At 40.6% G+C, this 18,781-nt stretch overlaps 1 protein-coding gene across 1 annotated transcript in view; it reads right to left on the minus strand.

The window, feature by feature from the left end:
• Positions 1 to 1,068: 1,068 nt before the first annotated feature.
• The window catches only part of PLCXD2 (phosphatidylinositol specific phospholipase C X domain containing 2), a 53,930-nt gene continuing 36,217 nt past the window's right edge, over positions 1,069 to 18,781 (minus strand). The window contains exons 2-4 of the mRNA XM_008066590.2: positions 15,319 to 15,779; positions 9,345 to 9,586; positions 1,069 to 1,294 (exon numbers count right to left, since the gene is read on the minus strand). Coding sequence (XP_008064781.1) covers positions 1,135 to 1,294; positions 9,345 to 9,586; positions 15,319 to 15,779 — 863 coding nt within the window. The 3' untranslated portion in view covers positions 1,069 to 1,134. The remainder of the gene's footprint in view (positions 1,295 to 9,344; positions 9,587 to 15,318; positions 15,780 to 18,781) is intronic.

An 18,781-nucleotide genomic window follows, 5' to 3' on the forward strand; every position in this document is an offset into this window, starting at 1 on the left:
TTCTCACTTGATGACGCACAAGTCATCCTAAATGTCCCCCGAGGTAGTCTTGTTTTCAAGGAGTTACAGAATGGCTCCAAACCCACTTGGAGCTTCCTCCTTTAATGCCATTGCACTTTCCCATGCGTTCTGCGTCTGCTTCCATGGTACCATGGACGAGGTGCCTTTCACTTAGTGTTGTATCCCACAACGCAGACCCAAGTCCTAGACAGACTACAATGAAATGCAATTCCAAGATCTGAATTGAAGATCCCACTCCAAAGCAGACTTTGCCAAAATGATGCAGGTGCTTACCTGGCAGCCATTTTGGAAAAAGCTACAGAATTAAGCTAAAGAAATCTGGCATGCAAAAAACATGCATGTCTATCTCTTGTTGGCCCCCGAGTCAAAAAGATCTCCCATCATTGTTCCTTTCACTTTTAAGGAAGTGTCAAAAGAATTAGAAAGGAATCAATGTTTTAAAACAGGGAAACATATTTTCTAACACCAAGGGCAGTATACAATATTTATTTGAAGAATGAAGGTGACCAGTTACCAGTGTGTGCTATGCAAGAACAGCTTGCGGTTGAAACACCTTGGTGATAAATGAGTCTTACTTTCTCCGAGAAGAGCTGGAGACATCCAGCAATCCTAGAGAGAAATTGTGCTTGGCTCCTTTACCCTCAGAGCCCCAGGTTGATATCAGAGTCACCCCACGGGACAGTCCATGCTGGTAATGAGCCATTATTTTGACTAGGAATGTCTTTCTGGTTCATCCTTTTCACTGGCTCAAACACAACAACCTGGAAAACAATAGGGAACCGGGCCAATTAGGGGACACTCAACACCCCATTGGAACTTGGAGACCCTATTTCTGTATTCCATTCACCACTAGAAGTCATTGGGGAGATCCTGACCTTGATCACATGAAACATACTTTCTTCCCTTGGACTTAAGTTTCTTAAAAGTCTCACTTGGGGAAAATGTAATGAAAAGCCCTGTAATGGTATCCCAATGGCCCTGTGAGGAAGGAGAAAAAAAAGCCATCTTCCTCTCTACTTCACCATCACTGCTCAGGGGACATCCTAACAGGAAACCCTTCAGAACTCTACCCTGGATGGATAAATTCAACATTAAGCGAAATAAAAAATTAAATCAGCATTTAGCCAGAGCTTTGTCCTCCTGTAAGAGGTCATTCAACTCGATGACGGTCGTGGCAAAGTCCACCAGGTCCACGAAGTCCGATGTGATGATGTTGACACCCATGGCTCCTGGCTTCTGGGTTTTGACCCAGTCTAGGATGGCAGGAAGATTCCTACACAGGGGGAAGTGGTGGAGGAAGAGAGGACAAACAGCAAACGTTTAGAGGAACTCCTCCAGAAATGGAAACAAAATATTTCTATTGATATAACAAAAGCATGTTAATAAGCACACCAGCCTCCAGAGGTATGTCCCTTTAAGCTTTATATCTCCTTCAGGGATGAAGTGGTCTCTATTCTATCAGAGAATTTTACTTTTAAGGGTTACTTTGCTGAGGAGGAGATTATTTGCTCCAAGCACCAAACAGATACCATTTAGACAGGAACTTGAAAAACTAAGAGCAAGAATCTCAGTATTGGAGAGTTCTTTTTTTTGGTCATGAAAATTTTCAAATATAGGGCAACATTGAAAGAATTTTACAGTGACTATATCCACCATCTAGAGTTCATCACTAACATTTTTCTATGCTTGCTTACCACACACCTATCAGTCCATCTTTTATTTTTTTTGGCAGATTTATTTTTATTTGGCATATTCCAGTTATAAACATCTACACACATCCCCTAAGTACTTCAGCTTGCATAGGCATAACTGGGGTTCAATATGTGCTTTTGGTTTGTTTTTCTTTTGACATAAAGTTTGCATCCAATAAAAACATACAAATGTTAAGGAAGTAACTGCTGAGTTTTGACAAATATACACATGGCCCAAACTCATATCAAGGTATAAAACATTACCAGCACTCTAGAAAGTTTCTGCATGCCCCTTCCCCATCAATTCCTGCCCCATCCTCCCAGAGGCAAGGACTTTGATTTTGTTTCCCATCACAGGTCAGATTTGCTTACTTTAGAACTTCATATAAGCCATGCAAAATTATATTCCTTTGTGTGAGCTTCCTGTCATTTAGCATAATGGTTCTGAAACTCATGTATGTTGCATGTATCAGTTTTTTTGTTTTTTGTTTTTTTTTGCTGTTGCACAGTATTTCATTGTAGGACTGTACTGCAGTTTGCGCATCCATTTTCCTACACACGTGGGATGGACACATGGACTGCTGCCACCGCTTTGGATATTGTGAGTAAAATTGTTATGGACGATTCTTATAGGAGCCTTTTTGTAGACATTTGCTTTCATTTCTCTCGGGTAAATATTCAGGAATGAAATTACTGCATTATAGGTTGCTTTACATTTAGTTTTGTAAGAAACTTCCCGAACTTTTCTCAAAGAGGTTTTCCAATTTTTGATTCCCATCCGTAAGGTGTGCCAGTTCTGGTGGCTTCACATCCTCACCCAAACTTGATGCTATCAGTCTTTTTCTTTGTAGCCATTATAGCGAGTGTGTAGAGATATCTCACAAGGTTTTTTTTTTTTTTTTTTTGCTTGTTTGTTTTTTGAATAGGAATCTCACTCTGCTGCCCAGGCTGGAGTGCGGTGGCACACTCATGGCCACCACAGCCTCCATCTGCTGGGCTCAGGCCATCTTTCCGCCTCAGACTTCCAAGTAGCTGAAACTATAGGCACATGCCACCATGCCCATTTAATTTTTTGATTTGTTGTAGAGGCAAGGTCTCGCCAAGTTGCCCAGGTTGGTCTCAAACCCCCAGGCTCAACCTCGGCCTCCCAAAGTGCTGGGATGCAGGCTTGAACCACCACACCTAGACTATCTCACGAGGTTTTAATTTGCAGTTCTCTGATGACTAATGATGTTGGACAGATTGTCACATGTTTATTGGCCATATTTGTATCTTCTATTTGTATGCATCTGTTCAATTTTTTAACTCATTTTTTTCATTATCTTTAAAAAAATTTGTTGAGAAGTTATTTCTATTTTTTATTTTTATTTTTTTTTGAGTTGGAGTCTCACTCTGTCACCCAGACTGGAGTGCAGTGGCCGCTCCCGGCCACCGCAGCCTCGACCCGCTGAGCTCTGGCGATCCTTCCGCCTCAGCCTTCCAAGTAGCTGGAACTACAGGTGCGCGCTACCACGCCCGGCTCATTTTTTTAATTTATTGTAGAGATGAGGTCTCACCAAGTTGCCCAGGCGGGTCTCGAACCCGCGGGCTCAGGCAATCCACTCACCTCAGCCTCCCAAAGGCGCGGGATTACAGGAGCCACTGAGCCCGGCGAGAAGTTATTTATATTTTTTATACTAGTCTTTTGTCAGATAGATTTTGTGAATATTTTCTTCCAGCCTGTTCATTTTCTCCTAACCTGTAGCTTGTCTACTAATTTCTCAATGACTCTTTTTTGTTTGTTTGTTTTTTGTTTGACTGCCAGCTCAGTCTCCAGTCAGCATCACCATGTGAGCAGTCTAACGTGTTGTCATTGAGGCAATGACATATTTTGATGAGCTGAATTCCTTAATTTTGATGGAGTCTAATTTGTCAATTTTTTCTTTTTTGGTTTCTGTGAACTAAGAAACTTCTGTCTGTTCCAAATTTACAAATATATTCTCCTATGTTTTCTTCTAAAAGCTTTGTGGTTTTAGCTTTTATATTTAGCTCTAATACACATCTCAAATTAATTTTTGTATATGGTATAAAGTAGGGGGCAAGGCTCACTTTTTCCATATGGAGACACAGATAGTCACACCACGTGTGGCTTCTTAATAGAACAATACTTAATCAATTGTCTTACTAACAGGTTTTTTTAGTCTCATTTTATTTATTTATTTATTTTTTGAGTTGGAGTCTCACTCTGTCGCCCAGACTGGAGTGCAGTGGCTGCTCCCGGCCACTGCAGCCTTGACCCACTGGGCGCTGGCGATCCTTCCGCCTCAGCCTTCCGAGTAGCTGGAATTACAGGCACATGCTACCATGCTCAGCTTATTTTTTTATTTATTGCAGAGATGCGGTCTCCCCAAGTTGCCCAGGCGGGTCTCGAACCGTCAGGCTCAGGCAATCCACTCACCTCAGCCCCCCAAAACTTGGGATTACAGGCTGAGCCACCGAACCCGGCTAGTCTCATTTTATAAACTGAAGGTTTCCTATGTGATAGCCAATTGCTTAGTGATATAAACAAATAATGACAATTCAAGGTGATAACCTCTATATTAGTCCTAAGTATACAATGCCATGAGCAGTAGAAAGAGGTAGCAAGTAAATGTACTCAGAATTTTACATCATGGTCGAAACAGCTCACCAAATACACAGTAGGTTGAGAATGGTTTAAGAAAGACAGAAACAGGGCTTAAATTTTGGGTAAGAAGTGAAGATTTTTTTAGGAAGGATCTGCTCTGGGCAAAATTGAAAATAAACAAAATTTATTATCTTAACAGGCCACTTTCTCTTCTAGCAACTTTCTCATTGGTGTCATCGTCTCCCTTCCTTTTCTCCTTCTTTCAGCATACATCCTGATTCTCGGTTTTCTAGACAACCTGAGTCAGATCTAAGTAGCATTTTGCCCTTTTTCTTTTTCTCTTACCATAACAGTTATAATTGGTCCTGGGTCTCCTCCCTCACTCAGGGGACCTCCAATTGGCCATGGGCGAAAATACATCTCATAAATTAATTTACTTTTTATAGTCATAGCTGATTATGACTTAACAGACCACCCTCCCCAGGAGTACTTCTATTTTTAACCAAGGCTCCTAAAGACTTAATAATTGCAATATGACCTTAACTTGTAGAATTTCACTGTCCCTCGTCTCTCCCTCTGTAAAATGGAGACAATAATACTTCATATAAATTTTTGGAATATTACATAAAATAAAACATGTAAAATGTTTAGAATAGTTCCTGGGATACAATAAGTCTATGTAAATGCTTTGCACAGGAGAAAAAATCATAAATGAGAGGGTGTGAGGTAGAGATACTTAGGGGCTGAAGGTAAGAAACCTCCTTCAAGAGGTCACGTCCTGCTGTTTAGGTGACACAATGCTGTGGCCTGAGACTAAGGGGCTGTAAATACAGACGTCCCTTAAAGACAGACCGTGAATATACAGTGACCCACACCAAGGGCCCAGTAGCACTGAGCCTGATGCCTTCAAGACTTCTGTTGCAAAGCCCGGTCGGTGTTTAAGTATGAAGCGCAGGCGCCATCTGCTGGTCATCACCGGGAATGAGAACCGACGGCTTGGCGGCAGTTCCAGCGACTGCTGCCAGAGCCAAACCTTTGGAAGATCCCTGAAGCCTGAGCAGAGAAATGTGGGGGAAGCTATGTACCTGTGGTCTCTGGTGACAAAGAGGCCTCTGCGTCAGCTTCGGGTTGCGTGTGTCAAGCTTCCCCAAGGCAAGGATCAAATAACAAGGATTATGTACAAAGAAAGGGGAATATAGAACCCACTGTGAAGAGGAGCAACCTTATTTTCTTATCTCCGAGTATCTACCAGGATGAGAGATCTAGGCGAAAGACTGAGCCAGATATTGCTGACAGACCCTGGAGGCGACAGCTCCCAGACTGCAGAACAGTAGGTCAGGAACTTCCCTTTGACCTTGAGGCCTACTTGAGAACAAGGCTGGCCCCCTTGTGTTTCTGGGTTTCTTCACAGGTAGAGATGGCATGCCCATTCTGTGCCAGGCGTATGCTAGGCATTTTCATATTAAGATTCTATAGCCTCACGAGGTATTATTAACCCCATTAACTGCTGACAAAACCACAGCTCAGAGATCTGAGAAAACAAAATATCACTTATTGGTTGACTTAAACAGAAATTAATTTTCCCCTGTTTTGAAGGCTGGAGGTCCAAGATCATGGTGTTGGTTTCTCCTGAGGCCTCTCTCCTTGGTTCGCAGATGGCCATTCTTTCTGTATCTTCACATGGCCTCTTCTCTGTGTATACACATCCCTGGTGTCTGTGTCTAAATTTCCTTATTCTTTTAAGGACACTGAGTAGATTGGATTAGGGTCCACCCTAAGAGCCTCAATTTAACTTGGTTACCTCTTTAAAGGCCCCATCTCTAAATACAGTCAAGTTCTGAGGTGCTGGAGGTTAGGGTTTCAACATATGAACTTGGGGATGTTGTGGGGGGAGGGACGAAATTCAACCCATAACAGGAACCATGTCAGGCTTCAGCCTCAGGTCTTCTGATTTTAGTCCATGTCTCCTTAGAGTTCTACAGATACCATCTTCAGGCTTAGGGAAAACTCACTTTTATTTGACTTCAGTGGGAATGCTATGAATTCTGAAATTCAGCTTTCTATGAATCTAGGGGAAACCACCATAGAAGTTCGGTCTATTTTATGTGCTTCCTTTTAGGGTGTTGAACAAAGGTGAACAAGATTTTAGGTCTCCAGTTCACCTATGAGCTGGGAGGTTAAATCTCTGCTGCGAAAGCCACCTCCACATTTGTAAGAAAATATTCCTTGTCTTTTTTTCCTCTTGGTTAGAGCTGACAATTAGTGCTCAGGACTAGTTTGACAGCAACCTTGGCGGGGGGCTTATCAGTCAAGACAGACCCTCTGGGTGTCTGTATTCAAGAGAAGGCCCTATGTCTGTTCCATAGCCCAGAGGAAATGACAGCCACATTTTGCACTTGCCTTGGGGGAACAAATTGCATTTCCTCTTCCAGTTGATGTGCAGGCGTAGGAATGCAAGATGCATCCCTGTCATATTCATGTGACCAGCGGAGGCTGAGATGTCAAGGTATCTTCCCAAGCTTTGGGACATCTACTTGCTAACAGTCCGGCAAGAGCTCTGGCATACCAGGATATCTTTGGGCACATGCCAACATCATTCACCAGGAAGGTAAATTTACATCAATTACAACTTCATTCACCAGTAAGGTAAATGGAAGAGACTGTTTCATTTGCAACCAGATTAAACTTCTGGGAATGTCCAGGCATATGAAAAGCTTTGAGACACTGTGGGTTACCAACTGTAACTAGTGAGATCTGACCAGATTCAGGAACTAATAAAACAATTGTGGGCCCATGAGCAGGATGGAACAGAGCATTAAAATATGTGGTCTCCAAGTCTGTGTTGATCAGGGCAGTGGGCTAACAATCAGAAGTCCAGAGTTTGTGCCATATTATTGACTCTTTGTAGCTATGTGGATCTGGGTCACTTAATCTCACTTAGTATCATCTTAAGTGGGGATGACAATGTGCTTCAGACATTGTGCCCTCCTAGAGGCTGACTTGATTTAAGAATCATATGAAATCATCTGCAAAAAGGGTCTGTTTCAGAGTACACTATACAGATATATCTTATTTTAAATACTTTTTCTTCCTTATTTATATACCTTTCTTTACTGCCTTTTTTTTTTTTTTTTTTTGAGTTGGAGTCTTGCTCTGTTGCCCAGGCTGGAGTGCAGTGGCATGCTCACAGTCACTGCAGCCTCTACCTGCTGGGCTCAGGCGATCCTTCTGCCTCAGCCTTCCAAGTAGTTGGAATTATAGGCACGTGCCACCACGCATGGCTGATTTTTTGATTTATTGTAGAGATGAGGCCTCGTCAATTTGCCCAGGCTGATCTTGAACCCATGGGCTCAGGCAATCCTCTCACCTCAGCCTCCCAAAGTGCTGTGATTATAGATGTGAGCCACTATGCCCGGCCTTTACGGACTTTTTCAGAATGATTTTCACATTGTCTTACAGAAACTTTCATGTTCGTTTTTCCTGCGAGACTGTGAGTTCCATGAGGGCAGACATGTTGTTCATCTTGAATTTTTGCACTAGCTCCTCCTAAGTATTCAATGTTTGTTGAATGAGTGAATAAATAAATAATGTTAGTCTACACATTTACCAAAGGCATGAGAAAAATGGAGTGGGTACACATACATATATCATAAAAAAAGAAAATTTGTGATTCTAGATCTTTCAAAGAGATAAAACAATACTGGTTTATAAAGTTCCCTTTCCAAGTTCATCACAACTAATTCAGTCAAGACTTAAATGAACCACACAGAAAGGGGTTTCTGGTTCTGCCATGGTTGACACAGACAGGAGCTCTCACCAAGAAAGAAAAATGCAGGTGTCCTTTGCTACCTAAACTCCTGCTAGGTGAACTCCTTTTACCTGAACTCATGCTATCCCAACGCAGAACCAAGTAAACAGGGACATGTTTCTGTGTGAATCTTTCACTATCTGAACTCTGCTCACCACCTGGAACTCGGGAACCAAATGGATCCTTGTAAACATCCTGTTACCCAAAATATATTAGCTTCCTCTGCTTGCATTGCAAGGGGTGCCCTGTTATCCAAATGTATTTATAACATTCTCTTTATATATATATATATATATACATATGTGTGTGTGCATGTATATATATAGATACATACATATATATGTATGTACAGAGGGTGCCAAAAAAAGTATACACATTTTAAGAAAGGAAAAAACTGTATTAAAATTGTAGATGAATACAAGCCACGTTTGATTTCTGCAATTACAAGAGGCACTCAAAGTGGTTACCATCAGCGTCTAAACATTTCTGATTATAGTAAACTAAAAGTAATACACAGGTAACATCTCTTAAACTGTGTATACTTTTTCTGGAACCATATACATGTGTGTGTAAATATATATATATATATATTTCAAAATGAAATAAACAGGGACATGTTTTCATATGCATATAAAAATATGTTCCTGATTATTTCATTTTGAGTTTATATAATATGAGTTCAGCTAACAGGATCTATCTATCCTTTTTCTTGACAATATCTATTATTCATCAGTACCCAGGTAAAAGAACATCTATCAGCTAATGCAAAATTACCAGAACTTCTCTTGCCCAATTGTACAGCCAGGCTCAATTCTGTCCTCAGGAAGTATTTGAAGCTGCAGCATAGTGTGCAGCATCTTATGCTGCTTCTAAGGACTCATGGTCGCCATGGAAAGGAGAAGAAAAAATTATGTGTTGTGTGTGTATGTACATATTTTTTTGGCCAGGGTCTCACACTCCATCGCTGAGGCTGGAGTGCAGTGGCACACTCACAGCCACCCCAGCGTTGACCTGCTGGGTTCTGGCGATCTTTCTGCCTCACCCTTCCAAGTGGCCAGAACTATAGCCATGTGCTACCACACCTGGTTAATTTTTTGATTTATTATAGAGATGAGGTCTCGCCAAGTTGCCCAGGCGGGTCTCAAACCTGGCGCAATGGACAATTAAAAAAAAAAATAAACCAAAAACCTTACTTTGTGAGGTGGAAGCCAATGCTTACCTATGAACCAAAGTGTTCTTGAGGCCCCCAACCAGGCCTCGGGCGATAGTCTTCACCCTGGGGGTGAGGATCGCTTGGGATACGTGGAAGGAGCCACGCAGGGCCCGCTCACTCAGGGTGGTCTCCAAGAAGAGGATTAATTTGTGCACACTCGTGGTGTTTGCCCAGGGTGCTGGAATCTTCTTTCCTGGCCACAGGAAGGGATATTGCTTGTAGAAGGGACAGTGGTAAAAAATAAGAACCTGAAATGTTCAAAACAGAAAAAGGAGAGCAATTCATGAAGAAGCTGAACATTAATTCCTGAGTTGACACTGATTTCTGGGAAAAAAGCAAACAAATATAATTTTATGTGGCAATGCACAAATTGTCATATTTATAGATTTTTTAGAAAGACTAGTGTTTATAGATTTTTTAGAAAGACTAGCAAAGATTTACTGAGCACTTGTGATGTGTCTGACTCAAAGATTCTCAACTTTTAATTTTTTGTCATGAACATCTTTTTTTATATGAACTGATATTATTTCCTTTTTATTTTAAAAATGTGGGGTACAATTGAGGGTTAGGTATACAAATGATCATTATGCAGTTACCCTTGTTGATGACGTGTGTCCCCCTCCCCTAGCAGTTTCCCACTACTGCCAATGAGCATCTTTAGAAGTATGGTAAAATTATAGACACCTTCTCAGAAATATATTCTAAATGAATGCATAAAATAAAATAGACATGATTACAAAGAAAATCAATGATATGGAAATATAGCTATCAAAGCATTAAATAAATTTGTAATAAGTTAATACATGTGCTTTATGATAAATGCATTAAATAAAAATATTTTGTTGTGGGTCTAATAAGTCCCATAATTTTGAGTTAGTGATGATCATAAATGACACTTTAAGATACCTGCAATAACTAAAATGTGATATGGATGCATCTATGGATAGACATAGTAACAGAGCTAAGATTGCTCAGGGTTACTACCTGTTCTCATAATCAGTGAATATATTAATTCATGAATATGTAACTTTTTCCCATCCAAATTCACAGACTTCTTAAATTCTATCCTTACATTCCTTTCCCCCCTCCGCCCCTAGAAATCTTTGGCCCTTAGGCTGAGAGCTCACAGGTTAAGTTGGCCAGTACAGTCCAGAAGTTATGTCTGTAGTATTCATGAAATTGACAGCTCTTGGAATTGAAATAAAAACACTGATCTGATTTGTGAGTAAATAGATTCTGAATTGTGTGCTCTGGCTCTGAATGGAATTGCCCTTCCCAGGAGAGGGAGGGAGTGCATCACTTGAGTCAGGGAAGACTTCACAGAGAGCCCTCCGGTGGGACCTCTCAGGATGATGGTGGTATTGAAAATAATTAGCAAACCACATCCACAGCATTAATTAGTTTCTGGGAGGCTGCTGTGGATAGGGACTTGCTATTTTGATTGTCCCAGTTCAGAGCCCTGTAGGTTTCTAGAAGTAATATATTTTCCCCTCCCTGGTACCAGTGAGTGATCTTTTCCTGGAGGAATGTCCTATGCGTGTTTATGTGACCTGGACTGCAATCCTCAGATAGTTGGCTATAGAGAGTAATCCTCTGGGCATCCAAGAACAAGGGCTCTGAATGTTAGCCTTGTCTCCAGTGTGCATTTAGCTGGTGACTCGGGTGCCTGACTAACTGCTCCTGAAGGCCCAGAGCTGTAGAGTGCCAAGGCTGGATGCACTGAACCAGGTAATGGCTGTTCTTGTTGTTTTTAGTGGTTTTGAGTAATGTCTGACTGCTAGTGATGACTGTGGTAAATGCGTGTGTTAATAAGGTTAATCACAGGCTCATCATAAGCAGATTGCTTGAGAGACCTAGGGGGAGGATTTCCTCCTGGTGGTGTAATTGGCCAGGTTGGAAGGCTGGGGCCTGTGAAGAAAGCCGGCCTGTGCAATGGACCATGGGAGCAGTGGGAGACTGTGAAGCCCTGAGGCAGAGCAGCCAGATGATATCCCATGATGCTTGGCCCCTGGGCCGCAAGTCAGGGGATGAGAGAGTGGTGCTGTTCTTTACTCTGCCTTGAAATAGGTGCACAAAGCACAAATTATCCAAAAGCGTGTTTATCCCTTTCCTTGCGAGCCTTCTTGAGCAATCTGATCCTGAAGTTTACAGGGAGAACCTCTGTTTGCAGTGGGAAGATGGCCTTGCAAACTGGCTCTTATTGTACAAGAATCCGGTGCAGTGTCGCTGCTCAGCACCTGTCTTTTGCATCTGCCTCCCCCCTTCACTCTGCTGTACTTTCCTCTGAAATATACTTCCCTCCAGCCCAGCAGTTCAGGTTCCATTTTTCTCTTGAGGCTCAGATTAAAAATCTCATTTCCTTTATGAACGATTCCTTGATGGACCTCCTTTTCTTCTGATCATTCCTTTCCTGGGAGCCTCCGGGATACAGACTTATGCTATGTTCTACTTTTCAACTGATTTATTACAAAACCCCTTTCTTCATATAGAACAGAACATTTGAGGCAGTTTTATCTTGCAGTCGCCTATCAGTTGTTTTGTATTTCCCTAGTGTTATGTATTCTTACCTTCTCATTAAGATCCTAAATACTTCCAAGATGTAGATTAAATCTTATAACTCGTTGTACCCTCAAAACCCATAGCCACTAATGTACAAATAAATATATACCTGTGAGTTGTGATATAATTGCTTGTTAAGTAAATGAAATTTGACTGAATGGTAGTATATTCTTTGCTATTAAATTGTAGTAATAACATACTCAGACATTACATGCAAGGCAGCTCATTACATAATTAACATTTAAAGTTTAACACTGTCCCAGTGAGGGGTGGGGATGACTGGTGACTGTTTGAGATCTCTTTGTTTAGCTTTTTTTGGGGTGGGGGTTGAACTCGCACTCTGTTGCCCAGGTTGGAGTGCAGTGGCATGCTCACGGCCACCACAGCCTCTACCCGCTGGGCTCAGGTGATCCTTTCACCTCAGCCTTCCAAGTAGCTGGAATCACAGGTGCACAACACCACACCTGGCTAATTTTTTGATCTATTGTAGAAACAAGGTCTTGCCAAGTTTCCCAGGCTGGTCTCGAACCCATGGGCTCAGGCAATCCTCTCACCTCAACCTCCCAAAGTGCTGGGATTCCAGATGTGAGCCACTGTGCCTGGCTTTATTTAGCTTTTAAGAAGAGATGTGGCAGGGAAAACTCGGGGAAGAAAGGAGCACAGAGGGTTCTTAGGATTTAAATAGATGACACTCCTTCTATGATGACTGAGATGTCATTACAGTCTCATACCTTCACAACTTTAGAAGTATTTGTAGTTGGATGATATAGTTAAATTAGCACATACTTAAAAAGCTATGTTAGGTCATCACTCTGCTGCTATAAATTCACACTATTATTTCCGAAGACATCTTTTACTCTTGCAGAATTCTAAGCAATTTAGTATGCAATGTGATAACCCATCCAGAATACTAGCTGTGTACAAAACTATGAAATTATATCTGCACTCAAATTTAACTTTATCTGAATCCCAAAATTCAAAAGCCTTTTCACAGGTCTACAACCCTCTGTCCCATTATGTTAACTCTATGAGGTCTTCTGATAATAGGGGCTCATTAATAAAAAGAGTGTTTCATTAGCCTAATATATGATGCCAGTTGTAAAAATCACCAACCACTAATGTGTATAAATGGTTCTCAGAGAGCACCAGAAGCTGTAGGAACTATGGAAAGCCAGACAGCCTGTGATTGAATCTAGTTCTCACTAACTAAGATTTTAAAACTTGCCCAGTTTTCCCTTGGATGAGTTGCTTAGTCTCTGGTTCAGTTTTCTCATCTGTAAAATGGGGATAATAACAAAGCACCTATCTCATAGTGTTGTTGGGAGGATCTGAAGAATTAACCCATGTACCTAGCATATTGTAAAGGTCCAATAAATCTTAGTTGTTACTATTGCTATTATCTAATGTTGTAAAAGAGAAACTCCACTGGAAATCAGATTCTCCAAGTTAGACCTTACAGATATACACTTAGATTTACAGGGGAGAGGTAGAATAAATATTTGGCAAATAAAAACATTTTAAAAAAAGTTTTAGTGAAGAAAATGGCTTAGGTAAATTTTAATAGATACTAAGAGTTAACTCATAAAACCTCTATAAAATCAAAGACATTTAGCACTCTTAGAGGTATGCAAAACAACCTGATATTTCCAGTTACTCAGGTGAAGCCTGGGAGTCATCCTTGAATCTTCACTTTCACACCCCAAATCTTATCCATTAGGAAACCCTGTTGGCTCTACCTTCTGATGATTCAAAATATGACCACTTGCCACTAACAGGCTTCTTCCTGGTTTACTTACTTCCACTCCCCCATCCCGGTCTCTCCTAGCAGAGTACCCACAGATCCCATTAAGACCTAAGTCAGGCCACATCATTGTGTGCTCAGAACTCTCTTCATGTAGAGTGAAGATCAGCATCCTTGGAGGGCCTCCAAGACTCATGCAATCATCTGTCATCTCTCTGACCTCCTTGGGCTACTCTATCCTCACGTACTCTTGAAACCCATCAGCCCCTGCTTTTCTTCAAAGATGGCAGAGACAATCCTCTGGGCTGGCTGCTGCTTCTGCCCCAGATAGCTATGTGATTCATTTCCCCAAATGTCATCTTTTTGATGATGGCCACCCTGATCTACCTATTTAAAAATCAAATAAAATCAGCTGGGCGTGGTAGTGCATGCCTGTAATTCTGGCTACTCGGAAGGCTGAGGCGGAAGGATCGCCGGAGCCCGCAGGTCGAGGCTGCAGTGGATGGGAGCAGCCACTGCACTCCAGTCTGGGTGACAGAGTAAGACTCCAACTCAAAAAAAAAAAAAAAATTTCAACCCACTCTTCAATCTACCTAACCCTGGTTCCCTCTCACCACACTTGAATTTTTCTTTTTTTACACAGCTCTTGTCACTTTCTAGAATTATATATATAAAATGCTAGAAACATATGTCTATATATCATATATTTAATACATGTTTATTAATTATCTCTCTTATCTACAATCTATCTCTCTCCACCTTAATGAAAACTTCATGAGGGCAAGGTATCTTTGTTTTATTTACTGATTTATCCCTCGTCCTTAGAAGGCTGCTTGGAACATACTTGGTGTTCAGTAAATATTTTCAAGTGAATAATCTTTAGCTGATTTTTAATTAAAAGCTCCTCCTTCAGTTCAAAAATATCAGCCTCTTTGTTTGGTTAATGCATCTACTGAGCCAGTGAGCAACTCTGAATGTAAAGTACTTGTTTTTTTTTTAAGCGAGTTTGGAGGCTGCCTTTTTCTGAAGCTCTCCTCTCCTGCTGTCATACCTGTGGGTCAGAGTGGAGTACATCTGAGACCCATGTTGTCCCTCGTGGGCCTAGGTTTGGAGGCTTTTCTTAATTTGAGCAGCCCAGGGAACGCACTCCCAAGCTAAAGCCCCTTCATCAGGCTATTCTTTCTTTAACCCTCTCTCCCTCTATGACCCAAATGCTATGAAGAAGGCCTTTTAAAATTTGAACCATCTTGAAATGAATTACTTCATATGCCTTTGTCAGCTAATGCGTTTCCTTATTAGTCAATATCTTGGCAAGCATGACCTGACACTGAATTGAAGGCAGGAAACCGTGGACTATCCCTGAGGGGAACTAGAAAGGTAAAACTGGACCTTATGAGAGCTAGAAGGAGAATGACAAGTGGCCCAATTTCACAGCTTTACCCTGGGTTGGTTCTGGACAGGCCATTCGAAGTCAATTGACATCAAACAGGTTGCTGGACAAACTTAAAATATTTAACAGGTGTTAGTCTCGGCCTCTGAAGCTGTTCTAAAGCCCAGGAACCAGTCTACATGTTTAACATTCCAAACAATCCACGGTTTCTAGCCTAAGAGCCCTGGATTGAGCTATTATATAGCTGGCAACGTCTTGCCCTTGGAAGCTTATCTCTCCTTTCCTCCTACCTGGCACTTTTTCTCCCACAGGACTCGCAGTGTCAGACTTTCTACACTACAGGCTGGGCATAGCTTATTTCCAAAGGCTTCCTGGATCCGGCGAATCAGGCATTTGTGATGGGCCTCATCCATGGCGTAGAAGTGGTTGAAATCCAGAAAGATGATCTCTTGGGGGTGCTGTGTAAGAAACGAGTCAATCTCCATCAGGCCATCCCAGACCTTGATGCCAAAAAGCCCATGAATGAAGTAGATCTCCTGGTCGGCATCCCCTGGCTTGGAAGACACACGCAGGTCAAAGTAGCGAATGCCAGCTTCCAGCTGTTCCCGGAATGTCAGGTTCTGAGTCACAGACCATTTCTTCATTAGCTTCTTCACCAAGGAGATCCTGGCAAGGCGTTTGATAGCTGTGGTTTGGTCAGGCCCCACTGGTGACTTTTCATCTACCCAGTAGCTGAACGAATCATGGGAGCCTGTACAAAGAAATAAAGATGAGGAAAGCAGATGAAACAGGAGCTGGGACAAATAAGCCAATTGATAAGAAAAAAAATAAAGACTCAAATACACATAAAAAATTTGTAAATGAATAGTTACAAAAATTTTCAAGCTTGCTAGGAAAGAAATAAGCACAAATAAGAGTCATGCAGTCTTATTAGTAGTGTGTAAGCCTGGGGTAATATTATAGAGCTCATATATTGCTAGTATAAGGTAAATTAATAAATACCCTTCCAGAAAACTACTTAGAAAAATGCTTGAAAAAAGAAGCTTTAAAATATTCATATCATTTGATCCAGTAATTTCATTTCAGTAAAGCTATTCTGAGGAAATAAACTCTAACATTCAGAAAAACAAAGATGTTTGCCAAAGAATATTCATAATAGATAAAAACTGGAGGTTGCTTAAGTGTTCCTTATAGAAGAATGCTTAATTGTGGCATATTTATTTCATTCATGTTGCCATTGAAACAAAGGGTATGAAAACACTGTGTCTATCTCAATAATGCTGAAGTAGGTATTTAAATTCTAGAAAAGGCACAATGTTAAAAGTCTTGCCTTCTTTTTATGCTTTTAAAATATAAAAATTAATAAATAAAAATTAAAAATAATAATTGCATATACTATGTTATTTTTGTAAAAGTCTGAGTCAGTAGGAATAATTTTTTGACAGACCAGATAATCATTTTGATGGGTTAAACACAGGTTAGTTAATATGTCCCTTTTTTTGAATTTATACTTTAATGAGCCAAAATTGCTACTAAATGGTCCAAATGCACATTCTGTTCCTTTGCCTTAACAAGCTGAAAGTAGGATGAAATGTTCTGTAAATGTCTTTTATTTTTATTTTTTAATTTAATTAATTAATTAATTAATTAATTTTTTGAGTTGGAATCTCACTCTGTCGCCCAGACTGGAGCGGCCACCACAGCCTCGACCTGCTGGGCTCTGGCGATCCTCCTGCCTCAGCCTTCCAAGTAGCCAGAATTACAGGCATGCGCTACCACGCCTGGCTGATTTTTTGATTTATCGTACAGATGAGGTCTCACCAAGTTGCCCACGCGGGTCTCAAACCCGCGGGCTTAGGCAATCCATTCACCTCAGCCTCCCAAGGCGCGGGATTACAGGCTGAGCCATGGAGCCCATAAATGTCTTTTATTTTATTTTATTTTTTTGAGTTGGAGTCTCACTCTGTCCCCAGACTAGAGTGCAGTAGCTACTCCCGGCCACTGTAGCCTCGACCTGCTGGGCTGCGGTGATCCTTCCGCCTCAGCCTTCCAAGTAGCTGGGACTATAGGCGCGTGCTACCATGCCCGGCTAATGTTTTGATTTATTGTAGAGATGAGGTCTTCCCTAGTTGCCCCGGTGGGTCTCGAACCCGCGGGCTCAGGCAATACACTCACCTCAGCCTCCCAAAGCACGGGATTACAGGCTGAGTCACCGAACCTGGCTCTGTAAATGTCTTTTAGATCTGTTTGGTCTATAGTACAGATTAAGTCTGTTTCATTGTTGATCTTCAGTCTAAATGATCTGTCCAATAAAGTGAGGTGTGGACATTCCCAACTATTGTTGTATTGGGGGGGGTCTATCTATATCTTTAGCTCTAATAATATTTGCTTCATATATCTGGGTGCTCTGATGTTGGGTGCATATATATTTACAAATTGTTTTATCCTCTTGCTAAATTGATCCCTTTATCATTATATAATGACCTTTGTCTCTTTTTTGTTGTTTTTTTGCCTTAAGGTCTTTTTGTCTGGTAGAAGTACAGCTACTTTTGCACGCTTTTGGTTTCCATTTGTGTGGAATATTTTTTAAATATCCCTCACTTTCAGTTTATATGTGTCTTTACAGGTGAAGTGAGTTTCTTGTAGGCACCATATAGTTTTTTGTGTGTGTTTTAAATCCATTCAGCCAATCTATATCTTTTAATTGGGGAATTTAAACCATTTACATTTAAGGTTATTATTGGCAGATGGAGACTTAATCCTGTCATTTTGTTAATTGTTTTCTGATTGTTTTGTATATCCTTTGTTTCTTTCTTTCCCTTTTGTTATGTACCCTTACTAGAAGAAAATACAGGAAAAAAAAATGCTTCAAAACACTGGTCTAAGCCAAGATTTTATGATAAAGGCTTCAAAAGTACAAGCAACAAAACCAAAAATAAATAAATGGGACTATATTAAACTGAAGTTTCTGCATAGCAAAGGAAACAATCAACAGAGTGAAGCAACAGCCTATAGAATGAGAGACAATATTTGTAAACTATTCATCTAACAAGGAACTTATATCCAGAATATGCAAGGAACTCAACTCAACAGTAAAATAAAACCAAATAAACCAATTTAAAAAAGTGGACAAAGGAACTGAATAGATATTTCTCAAAAGAAGACACACAAATGGCCAACAAACATGAAAAATGATCAACTAATCATCAGGGAAATGCAAATCAAAACCACAATGTGATATCATCCCAACCCAATTAGAATGGCTATTATAAAAAAGACCAAAAAAGATAATAATAACATGCTGGTGAAGATGTGGATATGTATGTAACTGCTGGTGGAAATGTAATTTAGTACAGTCATTATGGAAGACAGTATGAAGGTTTCTCGAAAAAAACTAAAAACAGAACTACCATAGGATCTAGCGATCCCACTACTGGGTATTAATTCAAAGAAAAGTAAATAAGTGTAACAAAGGGATACTTGTATCCCTGTGTTTACTGTAGCACTGTTTACGATAGCTAAGCTATGAAAATAATCTAAATGTCCATCAACAGATGAATGAATAAAGAAAATGAAATACATATTCAGCCATAAAAAAAAAATGAAATCCTGTCATTCATGGCAACATGGATGAGCCTAAGGACATTATTCAAGCAAAATAAATTCCACACAGAAAGAGAAATATCACACATTCTCACTCATGTGGGAGCTAAGATTTTCTGAGCTTGTGGAAGTAGAATAAAATTGTGGGTA

Source organism: Carlito syrichta, unplaced genomic scaffold (assembly GCF_000164805.1).
Source record: "Carlito syrichta isolate Samal-C Ts95f unplaced genomic scaffold, Tarsius_syrichta-2.0.1 Scaffold309017, whole genome shotgun sequence".
In the NCBI taxonomy this organism is placed as follows: domain Eukaryota; kingdom Metazoa; phylum Chordata; class Mammalia; order Primates; family Tarsiidae; genus Carlito; species Carlito syrichta.